Raw genomic sequence first — 19,717 nt, forward strand, 5'->3', positions numbered from 1 at the left:
TTTTAAAATTTTAACCAACAACATCTACAAAAAATTAATTATTTTAAAATTAAAGAAATTATATATTGTGCTAGATGTTTTAATAATAAATGTAATATTTTCATTTTTATTTAGTCAATGTTTATAAATATTTTGTTATTAATGGTCAAGATTTTAAAACTTTGATTTAGAACAAACCTCCGTGATCTTAAGATAGAGAACGGAGGGAGTAGGCAACAACAGAGTCATATAAGTGATACTGGCGTCCTCCCTGAAGTGACTGATATCCAAAGCCACGTAGGGACTTTCAATGTGTAGACAACAGTAGAGCCATGTAGGTGGTACTACTATCATTCCATAAGGGACCTTAAATCTATCTAAGTATTGTCTAGTTATTTAGAGCGGTGCGTGCAGCTCCTAGTACCTTGAGAATGATGAGTATAGGGTGGGAGAAGTAAGGGCTGGTTAGCTCTATTGACGACAAGTCGTATCAGTTGTGGATGCTGCAACATCAAGCCTGAATCAGAAAAGCATGCTAATAGAGAGGCACCTAAGAGAGTTCCAGTCAAATGGTTTATGAACTTCTACAATCTTAGGCTTCCTAATGTAATCTTGTTTGTATTATGTGAACAAAGGGATAACTAACTGATGATATCGTTTTGTGCCGTTGACTAGAGATAATAACTAGTTGGTTGGAATCATTTTGACACCATATATGTAGGCACAATGAAGTGTATAGAGTTCCCATCTCATACATGAATCTGAGCTCTTATTTCATTCTTGACGACCAATAATGCTTGGAAGCATACTTACATGTATCTATACGGAGAATAATAATCTTTCAAGTATAATCAGCTATTTTAAGACCTAGATCTCATATGCTATTCCAACCTTTAGTAGTTGGCCACGTGGAATAGATAGCATCTTCTCACCATTCCTTGAATTTTTCCTTAGGAAGCTGTATACATAGTTAACAATTATCTTCTTTAACAAATTTGAGTGAGGCTTGGCTACCACTTCAGTCTCCCCAAGAATATAAACGACGCCATTGTCTACCTCCCGTTCCACCATCTTTTGGTCTTCTTCAATCTTGATCATCTCCTCCACGTTCAGTTTTGCTGTCTGTTAAGAAAATAGGGTATACAATTAACACACACCACACACAATTGCACATTTGATCAGAAATAGAGAGAGATGACGATATAGTAAGAATAATTAACATGTAAATGACCAGACCATTCATGCATGTACGAATCAATCACCTGGAGATGCGTCAGGACACTGTTGATGCCGACTGGATGCATCGTGAGCTCCGAAAAGGACTGAATTGGTGTGAGCATTTCCTCGGCATAGACGGCATGTCGTCCCGAGGGCTTCTCCGTAGAGAAGCTATCGATACGAGCGCTACAATTGCTAACCCTCATCAACGGGTCACCTAACGCATAGAGGTTGATGTCCCTGATATAGTACTGGAGGTACTCGACCAAGATCTTGACGAACTCACTGGCCATCTCAAGCGTGTCAAGATACCCGTACCGGGCCACGCAACGGAACACCATGAGATGCTTCGGCTCCACCTGCCGGAACAGGAAGCGCTCGGAGACGTCGACGTGCGGAATCGGCAGATGCTTCACGGTGATGAAGACGACCACCGAATGGACCGTAGGGATCTTCTCTATGAGGTGAGGGAATATCGGCGGTATGCCCTGCACCAGCTCGGTGTAGATGAGCCCAAGGCCAGGGACCCTCTTGAGGTCCTGGCGCTCCAGGATGCCCTTCACCTTGTCCCGCGACACAGTGTGCTCGAGCTCGTATTTGTAGCGCTTGACAAGCACGTAGTGCCACACGATCATGATCGCCATGAGAACCGCTGACATGGCCAGTGACAGGTAAGGCCCGTGGACGAACTTGTATAGGACTGCACCTGTGTAGACCAGTTCCGTGGACATGAAGACCGCGAAGAAGATGGCGATCCACCAGATGTTTACCTTCCATACGAGGAGCATCACTATTGTCATCAAGAGCGTCGTGATGACCATCACAAGGACCACGCAGATTTCTGTACATGTATCCAAGGTAGAAACATCGTAAGCAATATGTTTATGTCTATATTCATTAAAGAACTAATTAATGGGAACAAAAAAACAATAAAGTTCCCATTTTTTTAAGAATCCTTACCGTGTGCTCTTGCGATGAAACCAGTTGTCCTGAAGCTCAGTGTCACCACGCAAGCAGATACGCAGAGGAAGATGTTTACTTCAGGGATGTACATCTGGCCCCAGTAATGCCTCGATGTGCGGAGTATCTTGACCCGCGGGAAGCAGTTAAGTGCCTGCAAATGCGACATGGTCGCGAAGGCGCACGAGATCATAGCCTGGCTCCCAATGACTGATGCGATGAGCGCGAGGATGAATGCCGGCCAAAACAAAGAGCCTGGGGGGGTATCATAGAGGATCGGATGAGCACATGAAATTATTGCTTCTGTGATATGAAACATACGGGTAATTTTCTTTTTGTTTACGTTAAATTACTTATTACTTGGGACCGAATTGAAGAAAGCGTTAGATATGTCCATGTCCATGTGTTTCCTTAGGTACGCTGCTTGCCCAATGTAGGTGAGCAGTACTGATGGTAACAAGCCGAAGGTGGAGCTCAGCTGAAACACACAGCAAAACAAAAGATCACTATTTTTACTGTGATGATGCTCGTACCATATATATATATACCTATATATAAGTAATGGAAACAGTTAACTTAGATTACATAGATGAAAACAGCTTAATGGAAACAATTAACTTATTGGAAACAGTTAACTTATTGGATTACACAGGTGTGGTTATTTGTCTCTACCTGGATCGATCTGATGCTGAAGTAGCCGAGATCAGCGAAAAGGGCTTCTGTGCCTGTCACACCAAGTAAAATTCATCCCACGCCAGTTCAACGAACGGTACATGTTTCACAAATGCTAAAATATTCTAATTATCATGCAAAAGTATATATTGCGGTGAAGTGGCAAGATAATCTTTCATTAATGTTATTGCTTCTCCAGAACAAAAAATGGCCATCATCGATCTGTTGTTGCTGGTGTCAGTTACCTGTGACGCAGAGTAGAATCTCACCCAGCGACACCCATCCTTTCTTTTTATTCCTCTGGAAATAGTGGATGATATACTTGGGGTCGAACGCCCTCAAGGTGCCAATGTCATACTTGATGACGTTGTAGACCCCAATGCCTCCGATGAGGAGGAGCCACACGGTGACGACCGGCGCAAACGTGTAGGCGATCTTGTCGGTGCCGAAGCGCTGGACCGAGAAGAGAGCTACTAGGATCCCAACTGTGATCCACACCTCGGCATCTGTTGACAGTATTAGCAATCACATCAGGAGGTTAAGCCGCCTTTGCCAACAGTATACTTATTATGCACATATAGAGGGATGACTGTTTGGATCACTTGCATACTAAGAAAGCAAATTGCTCACTCTACTCTACGACTTTTTCCTTCTGTTTTAATTGGCTAGCGAGGATTTTCTCTATATGTGTATCTCTATCAATTAGATATTACCTTTTGTGAGATGAGGTGCTTTCAACTTGAGACCATTTACCGCCGCTAGAACTGAGCCACGCATGCAACATCATGTTAGGTCATGAAAAATATACATAACAGATCGAGAGACATGTGTTCTTCTACATACACACACACGAAAATATATATGCTACGAACCAGAGATCGGAGGGTTCAGCATGCAGTCGCTGATGGCCAGCGCGGTGGCAAGGATGGTGAGGAAGAAGAGCGAAATCTTCGCTGCCTTGCTCGTCTCCAGGAAGTTCTTCATCCACTGAGCTCTCCTCCGCGTCGCCGACGGCTTCGCTTGGTGCTTGTACCTTAGCACGAGCTCGTCCTCGTCCTGTTGGTTTGGGATCAGGCAGATCTTGGCGTAGCGAGAGATCAACGAGTACAGAGCAAACGTTCCACCTGCAGACAAAACCAATACCCGCGTCGTCGTCAGTCTCTTGACAACAAGCTAAGATCACGCATGCATGGTGAATGCAGTAGCTAGTAGCTTGCTAGTAGGTCAGTGTCGTCGCGCGCACCGTCACCCTCGTCGTTGGCGTAGAGCGCGATGAAGACGATCTTGACCATGGTGAAGAGGGCGAAGCTGTAGATGATGATGGACAGGACGCCGAGGACGTCGTCCTCGTGGTGGACGCCGTACTTGAAGGTGTTGGCGTACACGTAGAGCGGCGACGTGCCGAGGTCGGCGTACATGATGCCCACGCACTGGAACGCCAGCCGCAGCGTCCGCACCCAGCTCTCCTGCCCTCCGTGGTGGTGGGCGCCGTGGGCTGGCCTCGTCGCGTCGCGGTACAGCGAGTCCTGCCGGAGCCAGTTCACCGGCGGCGGCAGCTCCAGCTCCAGGTCGCCGCTGTGGGGCAACGACGTCTCCGGGCCACCTGCTGCACCGGTGTGTGCCATCTTTCCCGCCACGCCGGCGGCGCGCGGCTTCGTCGGTAGTATAGTCAAGGGCAGTAGTACAGGCCGCACCGATCGACCCTCAAGTAGCACACTGTAGGCTGATTGTTGGCTTCCCAGGTGCTGTGCTGATGGATGTCAGCTCGGGAGTCGGGACGACGCGCCTTTTATATATAGCCCAGCTGCTATGGTACGTAGCCTGTGCTACTTGTGCTCTCCTTTTTCCTCTCTTTGTGGCGTCATCGTAGAAGCTAGAGAACATGTCAACTTTCCCCTAAATTATGATCAAATTTATTGGTTAATTGTTGGAGTAAATCTAATTATTAATGTTTACGATCGCAATTCAATATCAATTTTTTTGTATGAAAGCTGGTCAAATGGTTGACGTTGTGTGGGTGGTACACAAAGAGCTAGAGAGATGGAAATGTGCACACGCGGGGCAAAAGGATGTGTGACATGACAGTACATAGAGGCGTGTACGTTGTGACTTGTGACTTGTGCATAGGTCTTCGATGTATTTATTTAAGAATGACTTGCTTTGTACAGAAAAGTAATGGTAAGTGGATAGAACTATACTTGTCAACCCTAGAATTGGAAGGGGTTTCGTTTTGTTTCTTTTCAGTGATGCATCATGCATGCCACTGCCACGTTATCTTGAGTGTTTTATGTTGACGAAAAAAATTAATCGCATCATTCAATTTAATTGTTTTATACATATATTCTTTTCCGGTCATATCTCTACTTCTATAATGCAGGAGGGGTTTGAACCACACTTGTTCACTCCAAACACACATCTAACCAAGAAACCACACGTGTTTTTGTATTTTATATTCTATACCCAAACATAATAAGTATATATTCTTATAAAACATAGGAAAAAAAATAAAGTCGGGTCAGATATACTAGCATTCAATATTCTATAGAGGATAAAGAAGCAATTTATGATATCATGAATTGGGTTAGTTGTAAGTTATGTAATTTTATATTGACATGGCAGCTTTGTATATTATCACAAGATATAATAGACTGAGAATAGCCTAATAAGGGCTCCATGTCCAGTCGTCGGTGAGCTAAGCTTCGGAGGTTTGATGGTTAATTTGGATATTTTTGCCTACAATGGATGGACAAGCAATAGTTTTTTTATTTGTCGTACAGCCTGCAGGTGTTCTCTTATCCATTCGATCGTGTAATCAGCAGATGAACTAGTAAAAACTTCGTAAGAACTTGACTGTGTGCGTTTCGCAGAAGTCATCTCCCTTCTGGGGAAAAAGATTTAGAGCTAATTTAGAAACTTTATTTTCTTAACGTCCTGTTTGATCATTGCAATTGCATTTCATTCTAATAATAGTAATTTTTGCATATATCAATTAATCTAATTCGATTTTATGCAAAATATATTTGCATACTATTATTATCAAGACGTCGGAGATATTTATGTGCTACATTTTTACTATAGAGGAGTGAGACGAAGAGTGTCATGTAAGTTACAGAGTAGAAAACAAATTTTATTAATGCATAAAATCATTTCCGATCATCCACTCTATGAATTTGAGATATGCTTATACCTAAACTTTGGAAAGTGGTAGAATATCATATTCCAAACTAAATAAGTTACTTTATTGAGTGAATTTCAATTCCTTTAAAATAAAGTGATCCAAACGTCCAAGGGATTTCTATTTTCTCAAGGAAAAATAAACTAATTTATTTTGGAGAAATGAAAACCCCTTGATAAAATGTTGTTACCAAACTATCCCTTAGCATATATATATATATATATATATATATATATATATATATATATATATATATATATATATATATATATATTATGGAACTCTCTTAAATCAGCAACTAAACTTACTTTCTTTATTGTGACGTCAATTGTATTATTCCTGGTTTTTGAAGACGAATAACTTGGCAGAAATTTCTATAACACCTTCCTCAGACAGTTAAATGGCTGCTAGCTGTACGTACAGGGCCCAGTGGATATAGACAAAAGTGTGCTTCAATCAATGTCATATGGTCGATCGGAAGGAGGATAGGAACTTTCACAGCTTCACCAGAGTGGTTAGTTCAGCAAAGGGCACGTTTAGAGCCCATGTTTTCAAAAACTAATCGTACGTCCGTGGCTGCCGTACTAAGCAGGACCTTGCTAGATGTTCCACATGCGTATTTGCTTGCGTACGTGGCGGTGCCCGCCCGCGGTATTCCTGCCGACACGGCAATTTGTTCATAAGTACACAGGACGTACGAGATATATCTGAGTTAGTCAAACTTTTTTTTTGCATATGATAATATATATAGTAAGCTTTCTGTGAATAATTAAGTTGTAGCTCTGGCTATTAAAGTCTGTGCGGTGAACCTGTACTGTTCATCTTGTTTTTTGAGTCCTCGAGGTGATCGCACATCTCTGAATTTGTTGTGGAAATTAGTGCACCAGTTGTAGGGGGCGACCTGATCTTAATTATCAGGGTCAGACTCTCTCGATCGGTGGTACGTGCAAATGTATACAGAACTTTGCGTATCTACTATTTGACTAACCTTTATTTTTTTGCTAATAATCTGTGCGCCCAACTACAATACCTCTAAATTTCATAGATGCCAGAGGACCTAAGTTGTGATTGATGTTATAAATGAATGCGACACAAATAGGATCAATCACAGAGAAGACACAAATTTAACGTGGAAAACCCCTCCAAAGTGAAGGGGAAAAAACCACGGGCGCCGGCAGGCAACTTCTCACTATTTTTTGGTGGTTACAGATCGCAGGAGATTTACAACTTGAGATGGATATCTCCTGCGGCTTATAAAGATATTTATAGAGGTGAAACCCTAAAACGATCCGTACTTCGCTCCCGGCGACGGGCCTCCGCTTCGCTCGCCAACTTGGCCGCCTTCTTCAGAATTTGGATCACAAACTCAACAAACTCCACCTTGAGACAAATTCCTTGTGGCATCATAATAGCAACCTCCACCTTAAACAAATGCATCATCATCTTGCCGGCGCGAACAACCACTAAGGGCTAATTTATAATACCAACTAGCTCAAACTTAGCAACAGAAACATGCTTCGTCATCATATCAGCTGGATTATTATCAGTACTGATCTTGCATACCTTCACCACCCCTTTTTCAATGATATCACGAATGAAGTGATAACGAAAATCAATATGTTTGGATTTCTCAGTAATCATCTGATCTTTGGTGAGATGAATGGCACTCTGGCTATCACAATAGATGGTAATGAAAGACTTAATTCCACATAGCTCTGAATATAACCCTTTCAACCATAAGGCTTCCTTAGTAACTTCTGCAATTGTCATATACTCAGCTTCTGTGGTAGACAAAGCAACAGTATCCTGTAAACGAGCTTTCCAACTCACAGCACAATCTCCAATAGTAAAGACATAACCTGAAAGAGATCTCCTCCTGTCTAAATCACCACTATAATCTGAATCAACATAGCCAATCAGACCATCTCCAGATTTACCAAAACATAAACAAGCACTAGAAGAACCACGTAGATATCTGAAAATCCACTGAACAGCTTTCCAATGCTCTTTACCAGGATTAGACATGTATCTAGCAACAACGCTCATAGCATGAGACAAATCAGGACGAGAACAAACCATAGCATACATGAGTGACCCAACAGCACTAGAGTATGGAACTTTTGACATATATTCAAGCTCAGCATCAGTTTGAGCACACTGTTTAGCAGACAGTTTAAAATGAGGAGCCAACGGAGTACTCACAGGTTTAGTATTTTGCATGTTGAAACGACGAAGGACCTTCTCAATATAATTCTTCTGGCTCAAGTACAGCAGTCCAGACTTCCTATCCCTGACTATCTCTATGCCAAGGATTTTCTTTGCAGCACCCAGATCCTTCATATCAAATTCGGTACTAAGTTGTGCCTTTAAAGCAGTGATTTCCTTCATGCTCTTGGCAGCAATCAACATATCATCAATATATAGCAGCAAATATGTAGGTGATCCATTAACAAATTTTAGATAAACACAACTATCATATTGAGACCTCTGAAAGCCCTTAGAAAGCATAAATGAATCAAACCTCTTATACCATTGTCTGGGAGATTGTTTCAGACCATATAAGGACTTCTTCAACCTGCACACATAGTCTTCTTTTCCAGGAACAATGAACCCCTCTGGCTGGTTGAGAGCACCTAGAGGGGGGGGGTGAATAGGTGATCCTGTAAAATCTTAACTTATAGCCACAAAAACTTGTTAGAGGTTAGCACAATAGTTGCCAAGTGGCTAAGGAGGAGATCTTGCACAAAATGACAATCACAGAGAAGACACAGAGATTTATCCCGTGGTTCGGCCAAGTACAAAACTTGCCTACTTCTACGTTGTGGCGTCCCAACGGACGAGGGTTGCAATCAACCCCTCTCAAGCGGTCCAAAGACCCACTTGAATACCACGGTATTTTTGCCTTGCTTGTCTTTATCCCACTTGCGAGGAATCTCCACAAATTGGAGTCTCTCGCCCTTACACTTAAGATTCACAAAGAAGCACGGAGTAAGGGAGGGAAGCAACACACACAAATCCACAGCGAAACGCGCACACACACGGCCAAGAATCGAGCTCAAAGACTATCTCACAGTTTCTCACAAGAACAGAGCTCGAATCACTTAGAATCACAAACGGATGCGCAAAGACTGAGTGTGGATGATCAAGAATGCTCAAAGGTTGCTTGGTGTCTCCCTCCATGCGTCTAGGGGTCCCTTTTATAGCCCCAAGGCAGCTAGGAGCCGTTGAGAACAAATCTGGAAGGCCATCTTTGTCTTCTGTCGTCGGGCGCACCGGACAGTCCGGTGCACACCGGACACTGTCCGGTGCCCGATTTCTTTCCTTAACAGGCGCAGCCGACCGTTGCCGACCGTTGCAGATCTGGCGCACCGGACAGTCCGGTGCACACCGGACAGTCCGGTGCCTCCTTCCGACCGTTGGCCAGACCACGTGTCACGCGCAGATTCCGTGGCCGACCGTTGGCTCACCGGACAGTCCGGTGCACACCGGACAGTCCGGTGAATTTTAGTCGTACGCCTTCAGCAAATTCCCGAGAGCGGGCTCTTCGGCCGAGGGAGCCTGGCGCACCGGACACTGTCCGGTGCACCACCGGACAGTCCGGTGCCCCAGACCGAGACAGCCCCTTGGCTGTACACAGCCAAGTCTTCTCTTCTCTTCTTATATCTGTTTCTAACACTTAGACAAATATATTAGTACACAAAACCAATGTACTAAGACTTAGAAACATACCTTTGTTGTAGATTTGCACTTTGTTCATCCATGGGCATTGATTCACATTGAAGCACTTGTGTTGACACTCAATCACCGAAATACTTAGAAATGGCCCAAGGGCACATTTCCCTTTCAATCTCCCCCTTTTTGGTGATTTATGCCAACACAACATAAAGCAGATAGAACAAGTGCAAAATCACTTCAAATAAAAACTCAAATTGGTTTTGATTCAATTTTGGCATATATGGATCATCCTTTGCCACCACTTGGTTTGTTTTTGCAAATCAAACTCAAATCTCTATCTCTATGTCAAACACACATGTTGAAGCATAAAGAGAGTCATTCCAAAAGAGATTGTCAAAGATTTCAAAAAACTCCCCCTATTTCACACTTCTCCCCACAAGAAGCCAATTTTTGACAACAGAGACAATAAGAGACAATAAAAGCTTTTGACAAAACAAAAACTCTATTCTACTATTTTCAAAATCTCTCAAGTGGTAGCTGATCCATTTATCACTTTGGCCTTTATTTTCTCCCCCTTTGGCATCAAGCACCAAAACGGGATCAACCTTGGCCGTCGAACCCCATTGCCTCACCAAGATCTTCAATAAGAATACAAAGGCAATAAGATTGCATGAGATGAACTTGGAATTAGTTACCCTCTCATCGGAGTGCAGTGGAAGTCTTTCATGGTCCAAGTCCACCTTTTCCCTTTCAATCCTCCTTCGAGACTAAATCATCAAACTCAAGCACATGGTTAGTCTCAAAGGGTCAAGTTGTAACACATCTCCCCCTAAACATGTGCAACACTTTGCAACGGACTTGTGAGGTCCAGGGAGTGTTTGTACAACTTGAGCACCATAATAAGCAACAATATGCAGAAAGGAACATGATCAAAAGCATAAGTACATGTATGCTACAATTCAATCCAGGTTCCGCGAATCTATGACATTTAGCTCACTACGCAACCTGCAAAAGGTCTTCTCATCTAGAGGCTTAGTGAAGATATCGGCTAGCTGGTTCTCGGTGCTAACATGAAACACTTCGATATCTCCCTTTTGCTGGTGATCTCTCAAAAAGTGATGCCGGATGTCTATGTGCTTTGTGCGGCTGTGCTCAACAGGATTCTCCGCCATGCGGATAGCACTCTCATTGTCACATAGGAGTGGGACTTTGCTCAGATTGTAGCCAAAGTCCCGGAGGGTTTGCCTCATCCAAAGTAGTTGCGCGCAACACTGACCTGCGGCAACGTACTCGGCCTCAGCGGTGGATAGGGCAACGGAGGTTTGTTTCTTTGAGTTCCATGACACCAGGGACCTTCCTAAGAATTGGCACGTCCCCGATGTACTCTTCCTATCGACCTTACATCCGGCATAGTCGGAGTCTGAGTATCCAACTAAGTCAAAGGTAGACCCCTTTGGATACCAGAGCCCGAAGCAAGGCGTAGCAACCAAATATCTAAGAATTCGCTTCACCGCCACTAAGTGACACTCCTTAGGATCAGATTGAAATCTAGCACACATGCATACGCTAAGCATAATATCCGGTCTACTAGCACATAAGTAAAGCAAAGAACCTATCATTGACCGATATGCTTTTTGATCAACGGACTTACCTCCTTTGTTGAGGTCGGTGTGTCCGTCGGTCCCCATCGGAGTCTTTGCGGGCTTGGCGTCCTTCATCCCAAACCGCTTTAGCAGATCTTGCGTGTACTTCGTTTGGGAGATGAAGGTGCCGTCCTTGAGTTGCTTCACTTGGAACCCAAGGAAGTAGTTCAACTCGCCCATCATCGACATCTCGAATTTCTGCGTCATCACCCTGCTAAACTCTTCACAAGACTTTTGGTTAGTAGAACCAAATATTATGTCATCGACATAAATTTGGCACACAAACAAATCACCATCACATGTCTTTGTAAAAAGAGTTGGATCGGCTTTCCCAACCTTGAAAGCATTAGCAATTAAAAAGTCTCTAAGGCATTCATACCATGCTCTTGGGGCTTGCTTAAGTCCATAGAGCGCCTTAGAGAGCTTACACACGTGGTCGGGGTACCGTTCATCCTCGAAGCCAGGGGGTTGCTCCACGTACACTTCCTCCTTGATTGGCCCGTTGAGGAAAGCGCTCTTCACATCCATTTGGTACAACCTGAAAGAATGGTGAGCGGCATATGCTAGCAAGATACGAATGGACTCTAGCCTAGCCACAGGAGCGAAAGTCTCCTCAAAGTTCAATCCTGCGACTTGGGCATAACCTTTTGCCACAAGTCGAGCCTTGTTCCTCGTCACCACCCCGTGCTCGTCCTGTTTGTTGCGGAACACCCACTTGGTTCCCACAACATTTTGCTTCGGACGAGGCACCAGTGTCCAAACTTCATTGCGCTTGAAGTTGTTGAGCTCCTCCTGCATGGCCAACACCCAGTCCGGATCTAGCAAGGCCTCCTCTACCCTGAAAGGCTCAATAGAAGAGACAAAGGAGTAATGCTCACAAAAATTAACTAATCGAGATCGAGTAGTTACTCCCTTGCTAATGTCACCCAGAATTTGATCGACGGGATGATCCCTTTGAATCATCGCTCGAACTTGGGTTGGAGGTCCCGGTTGCGCTTCTTCCTCCATCACTTGATCATCTTGTGCTCCCCCTTGATCAAGTGCCTCCACTTGAGGTACCTGTACGTCATCTTCGGTTGGGGGATGCACCATAGTTGAGGAAGAAGGTTGATCTTGCTCATCTTGTTCCTGTGGCCGCACTTCTCCAATCGCCATGGTGCGTATGGCGGCCGTTGGAACGTCTTCTTCATCTGCATCATCACAATCAACAACTTGCTCTCTTGGAGAGCCATTAGTCTCATCAAATACAACGTCGCTAGAGACTTCAACCAAACCCGATGATTTGTTGAAGACTCTATACGCCTTTGTATTTGAGTCATAACCTAATAAAAACCCTTCTACAGCTTTGGGAGCAAACTTAGAGTTTCTACCCTTCTTCACTAGAATGTAGCATTTACTCCCAAATACACGAAAGTACGATACATTGGGTTTGTTACCGGTTAATAGCTCATACGACGTCTTCTTGAGGAGGCGATGAAGGTAGACCCTGTTGATGGCGTGGCAAGCAGTGTTAACGGCTTCCGTCCAAAAGCACTCGGGGGTCTTGAACTCTCCTAGCATCGTCCTCGCCATATCGATGAGCGTCCTGTTCTTCCTCTCTACCACACCATTTTGCTGTGGTGTGTAGGGAGCGGAGAACTCGTGCTTGATCCCTTCCTCTTCAAGGAACTCCTCCACTTGAAGGTTCTTGAACTCGGTTCCGTTGTCGCTCCTTATCTTCTTCACTTTGAGCTCAAACTCATTTTGAGCTCTCTTGAGGAAGCGTTTGAGGGTCCCTTGGGTTTCGGACTTTTCCTGCAAAAAGAACACCCAAGTGAAGCGGGAAAAGTCATCAACAATAACTAAACCATACTTACTTCCTCCTATGCTCAGATAGGCGACGGGTCCAAAAAGGTCCATATGCAGCATCTCCAAGGGTCTTGATGTCGTCATCACATTTTTGGTGTGATGAGAGCCTCCCACCTGTTTCCCTGCTTGACAAGCTGCACAAGGTCTATCTTTTTCGAATTGAACATTAGTTAGACCTATCACGTGTTCTCCCTTTAGAAGCTTGTGAAGGTTCTTCATCCCCACATGTGCTAAGCGGCGATGCCACAGCCAGCCCATGCTAGTCTTAGCTATTAAGCATGCATCTAGACCGGCCTCTTCTTTTGCAAAATCAACTAAATAAAGTTTGCCGTCTAATACACCCTTAAAAGCTAGTGAACCATCACTTCTTCTAAAGACAGACACATCTACATTTGTAAATAGATAGTTATATCCCATATTGCATAATTGACTCACAGATAGCAGATTATATCCAAGAGACTCAACTAAAAACACATTAGATATGGAGTGCTCATTAGAAATTGCAATTTTTCCTAAACCTTTTACCTTGCCTTGATTCCCATCACCGAATATAATTGAATCTTGGGAATCTTTATTCTTGACGTAGGAGGTGAACATCTTCTTCTCCCCCGTCATATGGTTTGTGCATCCGCTGTCGATAATCCAGCTTGAACCCCCGGATGCATAAACCTGCAAGGCAAATTTAGGCTTGGGACTTAGGTACCCAACTCTTGTTGGGTCCTACAAGGTTAGTCACAATTTCCTTAGGGACCCAAATGCAAGTTTTATCACCTTTGCATTTTGCCCCTAACTTCCTAGCAATTACTTTTCTATCCTTTCTACAAATTGCAAAGGAAGCATTCAAAGCACAATAAATTGTAGAGGGTTCATTCACTACTTTTCTATGAACATTTGCAACATTTCTTTTAGGAACAACATTTCTCCTAGTAACATTTCTATCATACACATAAGAAGAACTAGGAGCAAACATGGCATGAGAATCATAAACATATGAATCAAAAGCATCATAACTTCTATTTACATTTCTAGTTTGTCTTCTATCATGATACAAAAAGGCATGGTTCCTTTTAGCACTAGTAGCCATAGGGGCCTTCCCTTTCTCCTTGGCGGGAATGGGAGCCTTATGGCTTGTTAAGTTCTTGGCTTCCCTCTTGAAGCCAAGTCCATCCTTAATTGAGGGGTGTCTACCAACCGTGTAGGCATCCCTAGCAAATTTTAGTTTTTCAAAATCACTTTTGCTAGTCTTAAGTTGAGCATTAAGACTAGCCACTTCATCATTTAGTTTTGAAATCGAAACTAAGTGTTCACTACAAGCATTAACATCAAAATCCTTACACCTAGTGCAAATTGTAATGTTTTCAACACAAGAGTTACTTGCTACTTCTAGTTTAGCAGTTAAAACATTAATTTCACCTTTTAAAGAAGAAATGGTTTCATTACAAGTAGAAAGTTCACAAGAAAGTATTCCATTTCTTTTAACTTCTAGAGCAAGTGAATTTTGAGCACTAACAAATTTATCATGCTCTTCATATAAAAGGTCTTCTTGTTTCTCTAAGATTCTATCCTTTTCATTTAAGGCATCAATCAATTCATTAATCTTAGCTATCTTAGTTCTATCCAATCCCTTGAATAAACTAGAGTAATCAATTTCATCCTCACTGGATTCATCATCACTAGAAGAATCATAAGTATTAGCATTACGATTGATCACCTTCTTTTCCCTTGCCATGAGGCAAGTGTGATGCTCGTTGGGGAAGAGAGCCGATTTGTTGAAGGCAGTGGCAGCGAGTCCTTCGTCGTCGGAGTCGGACGAAGAGCAATCCGAATCCCACTCCTTTCCAAGGTGTGCTTCGCCTTTGGCCTTCTTGTAAACCTTCTTGTTCTCTCTCTTCCCATTTTTCCCTTGCTCCTGGTCACTATCATTTTCGGGACAGTTAGCAATAAAATGACCAAGCTTACCGCATTTGAAGCATGATCGCTTTCCCTTGGTCTTGGCCTTGCTTGGCTGTCCCTTTCGACCTTTTAGCGCCGTCTTGAATCTCTTGATGATGAGAGCCATCTCTTCATCATTAAGACCGGCAGCCTCAATTTGTGCCACCTTGCTGGGTAGCGCCTCCTTGCTCCTTGTTGCTTTTAGAGCAATGGGTTGAGGCTCGTGGAGTGGACCGTTCAACGCGTCGTCGACGTATCTTGCCTCCTTGATCATCATCCGCCCGCTCACGAATTTTCCAAGTACTTCCTCGGGCGTCATCATCGTGTACCTGGGATTCTCACGAATATTGTTCACGAGATGAGGATCAAGAACGGTAAAGGACCTGAGCATTAGGCGGACGACGTCGTGATCCGTCCAACGCGTGCTTCCGTAGCTCCTTATTTTGTTGATAAGGGTCTTGATCCGGTTGTAAGTTTGAGTTGGCTCCTCTCCCCTTATCATGGCGAATCGTCCAAGCTCGCCCTCCACCAACTCCATCTTGGTGAGCATGGTGATGTCGTTCCCCTCGTGAGAGATCTTGAGGGTGTCCCATATCTGCTTGGCATTGTCCAAGCCGCTCACCTTATTGTACTCTTCCCTGCATAAAGACGCTAAGAGAACAGTAGTAGCTTGTGCATTTCTATGAATTTGTTCATTTATAAGCAAAGGGCTATCCGAGCTATCAAATTTCATTCCATTCTCCACAATCTCCCATATGCTTGGATGGAGAGAGAATAAGTGACTACGCATTTTGTGACTCCAAAATCCGTAGTCCTCCCCATCGAAGTGTGGAGGTTTGCCGAGAGGAATGGAAAGCAAATGTGAATTCGAACTATGTTGAATACGAGAATAATCAAATGAAAAGTTCGAATTGACCGTCTTTTTATAGTCGTTGTCATCATCCTTTTGTGAAGAAGTAGACTCATCACTATCGTCGTAGTAGATGATCTCCTTGATGCGCCTTGTCTTCTTCTTCTTCCCTTCCTTTCGTCTATGCCCCGAGCCAGAGTCGGTAGGCTTGTCGTCCTTCGGCTCGTTGACGAAGGATTCCTTTTCTTTGTCGTTGATCACAATTCCCTTCCCCTTAGGATCCATCTCTTCGGGCGGTAAGTCCCTTTGTGAAGAGAACGGCTCTGATACCAATTGAGAGCACCTAGAGGGGGGGTGAATAGGTGATCCTGTAAAATCTTAACTTATAGCCACAAAAACTTGTTAGAGGTTAGCACAATAGTTGCCAAGTGGCTAAGGAGGAGATCTTGCACAAAATGACAATCACAGAGAAGACACAGAGATTTATCCCGTGGTTCGGCCAAGTACAAAACTTGCCTACTTCCACGTTGTGGCGTCCCAACGGACGAGGGTTGCAATCAACCCCTCTCAAGCGGTCCAAAGACCCACTTGAATACCACGGTATTTTTGCCTTGCTTGTCTTTATCCCACTTGCGAGGAATCTCCACAAATTGGAGTCTCTCGCCCTTACACTTAAGATTCACAAAGAAGCACGGAGTAAGGGAGGGAAGCAACACACACAAATCCACAGCGAAACGCGCACACACACGGCCAAGAATCGAGCTCAAAGACTATCTCACAGTTTCTCACAAGAACAGAGCTCGAATCACTTAGAATCACAAACGGATGCGCAAAGACTGAGTGTGGATGATCAAGAATGCTCAAAGGTTGCTTGGTGTCTCCCTCCATGCGTCTAGGGGTCCCTTTTATAGCCCCAAGGCAGCTAGGAGCCGTTGAGAACAAATCTGGAAGGCCATCTTTGCCTTCTGTCGTCGGGCGCACCGGACAGTCCGGTGCACACCGGACACTGTCCGGTGCCCGATTTCTTTCCTTAACAGGCGCAGCCGACCGTTGCCGACCGTTGCAGATCTGGCGCACCGGACAGTCCGGTGCACACCGAACAGTCCGGTGCCTCCTTCCGACCGTTGGCCAGACCACGTGTCACGCGCAGATTCCGTGGCCGACCGTTGGCCCTGGCCGACCGTTGGCTCACCGGACAGTCCGGTGCACACCGGACAGTCCGGTGAATTTTAGCCGTACGCCTTCAGCAAATTCCCGAGAGCGGGCTCTTTGGCCGAGGGAGCCTGGCGCACCGGACACTGTCCGGTGCACCACCGGACAGTCCGGTGCCCCAGACCGAGACAGCCCCTTGGCTGTACACAGCCAAGTCTTCTCTTCTCTTCTTATATCTGTTTCTAACACTTAGACAAATATATTAGTACACAAAACCAATGTACTAAGACTTAGAAACATACCTTTGTTGTAGATTTGCACTTTGTTCATCCATGGGCATTGATTCACATTGAAGCACTTGTGTTGACACTCAATCACCGAAATACTTAGAAATGGCCCAAGGGCACATTTCCCTTTCACTGGTCCATATAAATGTCCTCCTCCAAATCACCATGTAAGAAAGCAGTTTTCACATCTAACTGTTCAAGCTCATAGTCATGTATAGCAACAAGACTAAGAAATGTACGAATTGAACTATGCTTGACAACAGGAGAATAGACACATCAGAGTAATCAATTCCTGGAATCTGACTAAAACCTTTTGCAACTAGCCTTGCTTTAAAGCGCGGAGGCTCTTTTGGAGTCATACCTTCTTTTCTTTTGAAGATCCATTTGCACTTAATTGCCTTTTTACCAGAAGGCAGCCGAGCTAGTTCCCAAGTCCCATTCTTATCAAGAGACTCCATTTCTTCATGCATAGCACCCATCCACTTTTCACTATCAGTACACAATATAGCTTCTGAATAATTCAATGGTTCCTGAACATTATCAACTTCTTCAGCAACAGCCAAAGCAAAAGAAATATTGCACTCTTGAATCAGTCTTTGGGGCCGAACTATCTGCCTCCTAGTTCGGCCTTCAGCAAGAGACTGGGGATGAGACTCCACAACAGGTGATGAAATTTCAGAAACAGAATTTTCAGCAGGTTCAGCAGATAGTGGAGCATGATCATCAACATCCCCCCTGTGCTCCACCTGCACACTGATAGACTCAGAATTCTGGTTAGTAGCACTGGTAGATACAACCGAAGTAAACATAGCAGATTCATTGAACACAACGTTTCTACTAAAAAATGCCTTCTGTGTATCAGGATTCCACAATTTATATGCTTTAACATCAGATCCATAACCCAAGAAAACACACTTAATTGCTCTAGGCTCAAGTTTACCATTATCAACATGTGCATATGCAGTACAACCAAACACTCTCAACTGAGAATAATCATAGGGGGAACCAGACCAAACCTCAATTGGAGTTTTCTTATCGATAGCAGTGGATGGTGAACAATTGATCAAATGACAAGCAGTGGAAGCGGCCTCAGCCCAAAACTTTCGGCTCAAACCTGAGTCAACATACACCGAGCCTTGGAGATTATTGTTCTATTCATACGCTCTGCCACACCGTTCTGCTGAGGCGTATATGGTAGAGTGTGGTGCCTCACAATGCACTCCTTCTTGCAGAAAGAGTTAAAATCACCAGAACAAAACTCCATACCATTGTCAGTTCTCAGAATCTTCAGCTTCCTCTCAGTCTGCTTCTCAACCATAGTCTTCCAAACCTTGAAAAACTCAAAGGTATCTGATTTTTGCTTAAGAAAATAAGGCCAAACTCTGCGTGAATTATCATCAATGATAGTCAACATGTAACGAGCACCACCATGTGAAGGTATACGTGACGGCCCCCACAAATCAGCATGAACATAATCAAGAATATTTTCGGTATTATGAACAGCAGAACTGAATTTTACCCTTTTATGCTTACCGAAAACACAGTGCTCACAGAAATCAAGAGTATCAGCATGGCAACCATCAAGAAGGCCTCTCTTGCTCAATTCTGCCAAACCAGGTGCACTCATATGGCCAAGTCGCATATGCCAAATTTTAGTAGTCTCAGAATCAGATGCAACAACAGCATTAGCAGAGCCAGAACTACCTCGAAGCACATATAAGTTTTCAGCTTTCAAATCACCTTTAATAACCACAAGAGAGCCTTTTGTTACCTTTATGACACCGTCACCGGCGGTATACTTGTAGCCCTTTGTGTCCAGAGTACTCAGAGAGATGAGGTTCCTGGACATGGATGGAACATGCCGTACTTCAGTCAATGTGCGTACAATCCCATCGAACATCTTGATCTGCACGGTGCCCATGCCAACAACAGTGCAAGGGGAATTATCACCCATCCGAAGAGTACCTCCGTTCTGCACAGCTTCATAGGTACTAAACAGAGATTTTTTAGTGCAAACATGATACGAGCAAGCAGAATCGAGGATCCATTGGGCATCATCAGCAGCACAACCAGCAAAGGCAATAAGAACATCACCATTATCAGAATTATTTTCGGATGCAACAGAGACAGTACCTCCAGTCTTACCCTTCTCCTTGTTCCTCTTCTCCTTGTTCTGCAGTTTGTAACAGTTCTCAATTACATGGTTCGTCTTCTTGCAGTATTTGTAAAATAATTCATCGGATGACCCCCTTGACTTGGAGCGACCCCTCTGGTTCTTCCCCTTTCCTTTGCCACCTGAGTTGGACTTTTTCTGATCAGTGCGGCC

The 19,717-nt window shown here is 44.0% G+C and overlaps 1 protein-coding gene across 1 annotated transcript; it reads right to left on the bottom strand.

Moving 5' to 3' along the window:
- Positions 1 to 846: 846 nt before the first annotated feature.
- On the bottom strand, positions 847 to 4,454 carry LOC103643616 (uncharacterized). The gene is made up of 9 exons (NM_001301608.1): positions 4,073 to 4,454; positions 3,702 to 3,953; positions 3,543 to 3,593; positions 3,075 to 3,335; positions 2,830 to 2,882; positions 2,518 to 2,635; positions 2,158 to 2,412; positions 1,242 to 2,038; positions 847 to 1,101 (listed from the first exon to the last, which is right to left on the bottom strand). Exons 1-9 carry the CDS (start codon positions 4,452 to 4,454, stop codon positions 847 to 849), a joined length of 2,424 nt encoding a protein of 807 aa, NP_001288537.1.
- Positions 4,455 to 19,717: the final 15,263 nt, after the last annotated feature.

This window comes from Zea mays, chromosome 1, assembly GCF_902167145.1.
Source record: "Zea mays cultivar B73 chromosome 1, Zm-B73-REFERENCE-NAM-5.0, whole genome shotgun sequence".
Taxonomy (NCBI): Eukaryota; Viridiplantae; Streptophyta; class Magnoliopsida; order Poales; family Poaceae; genus Zea; species Zea mays.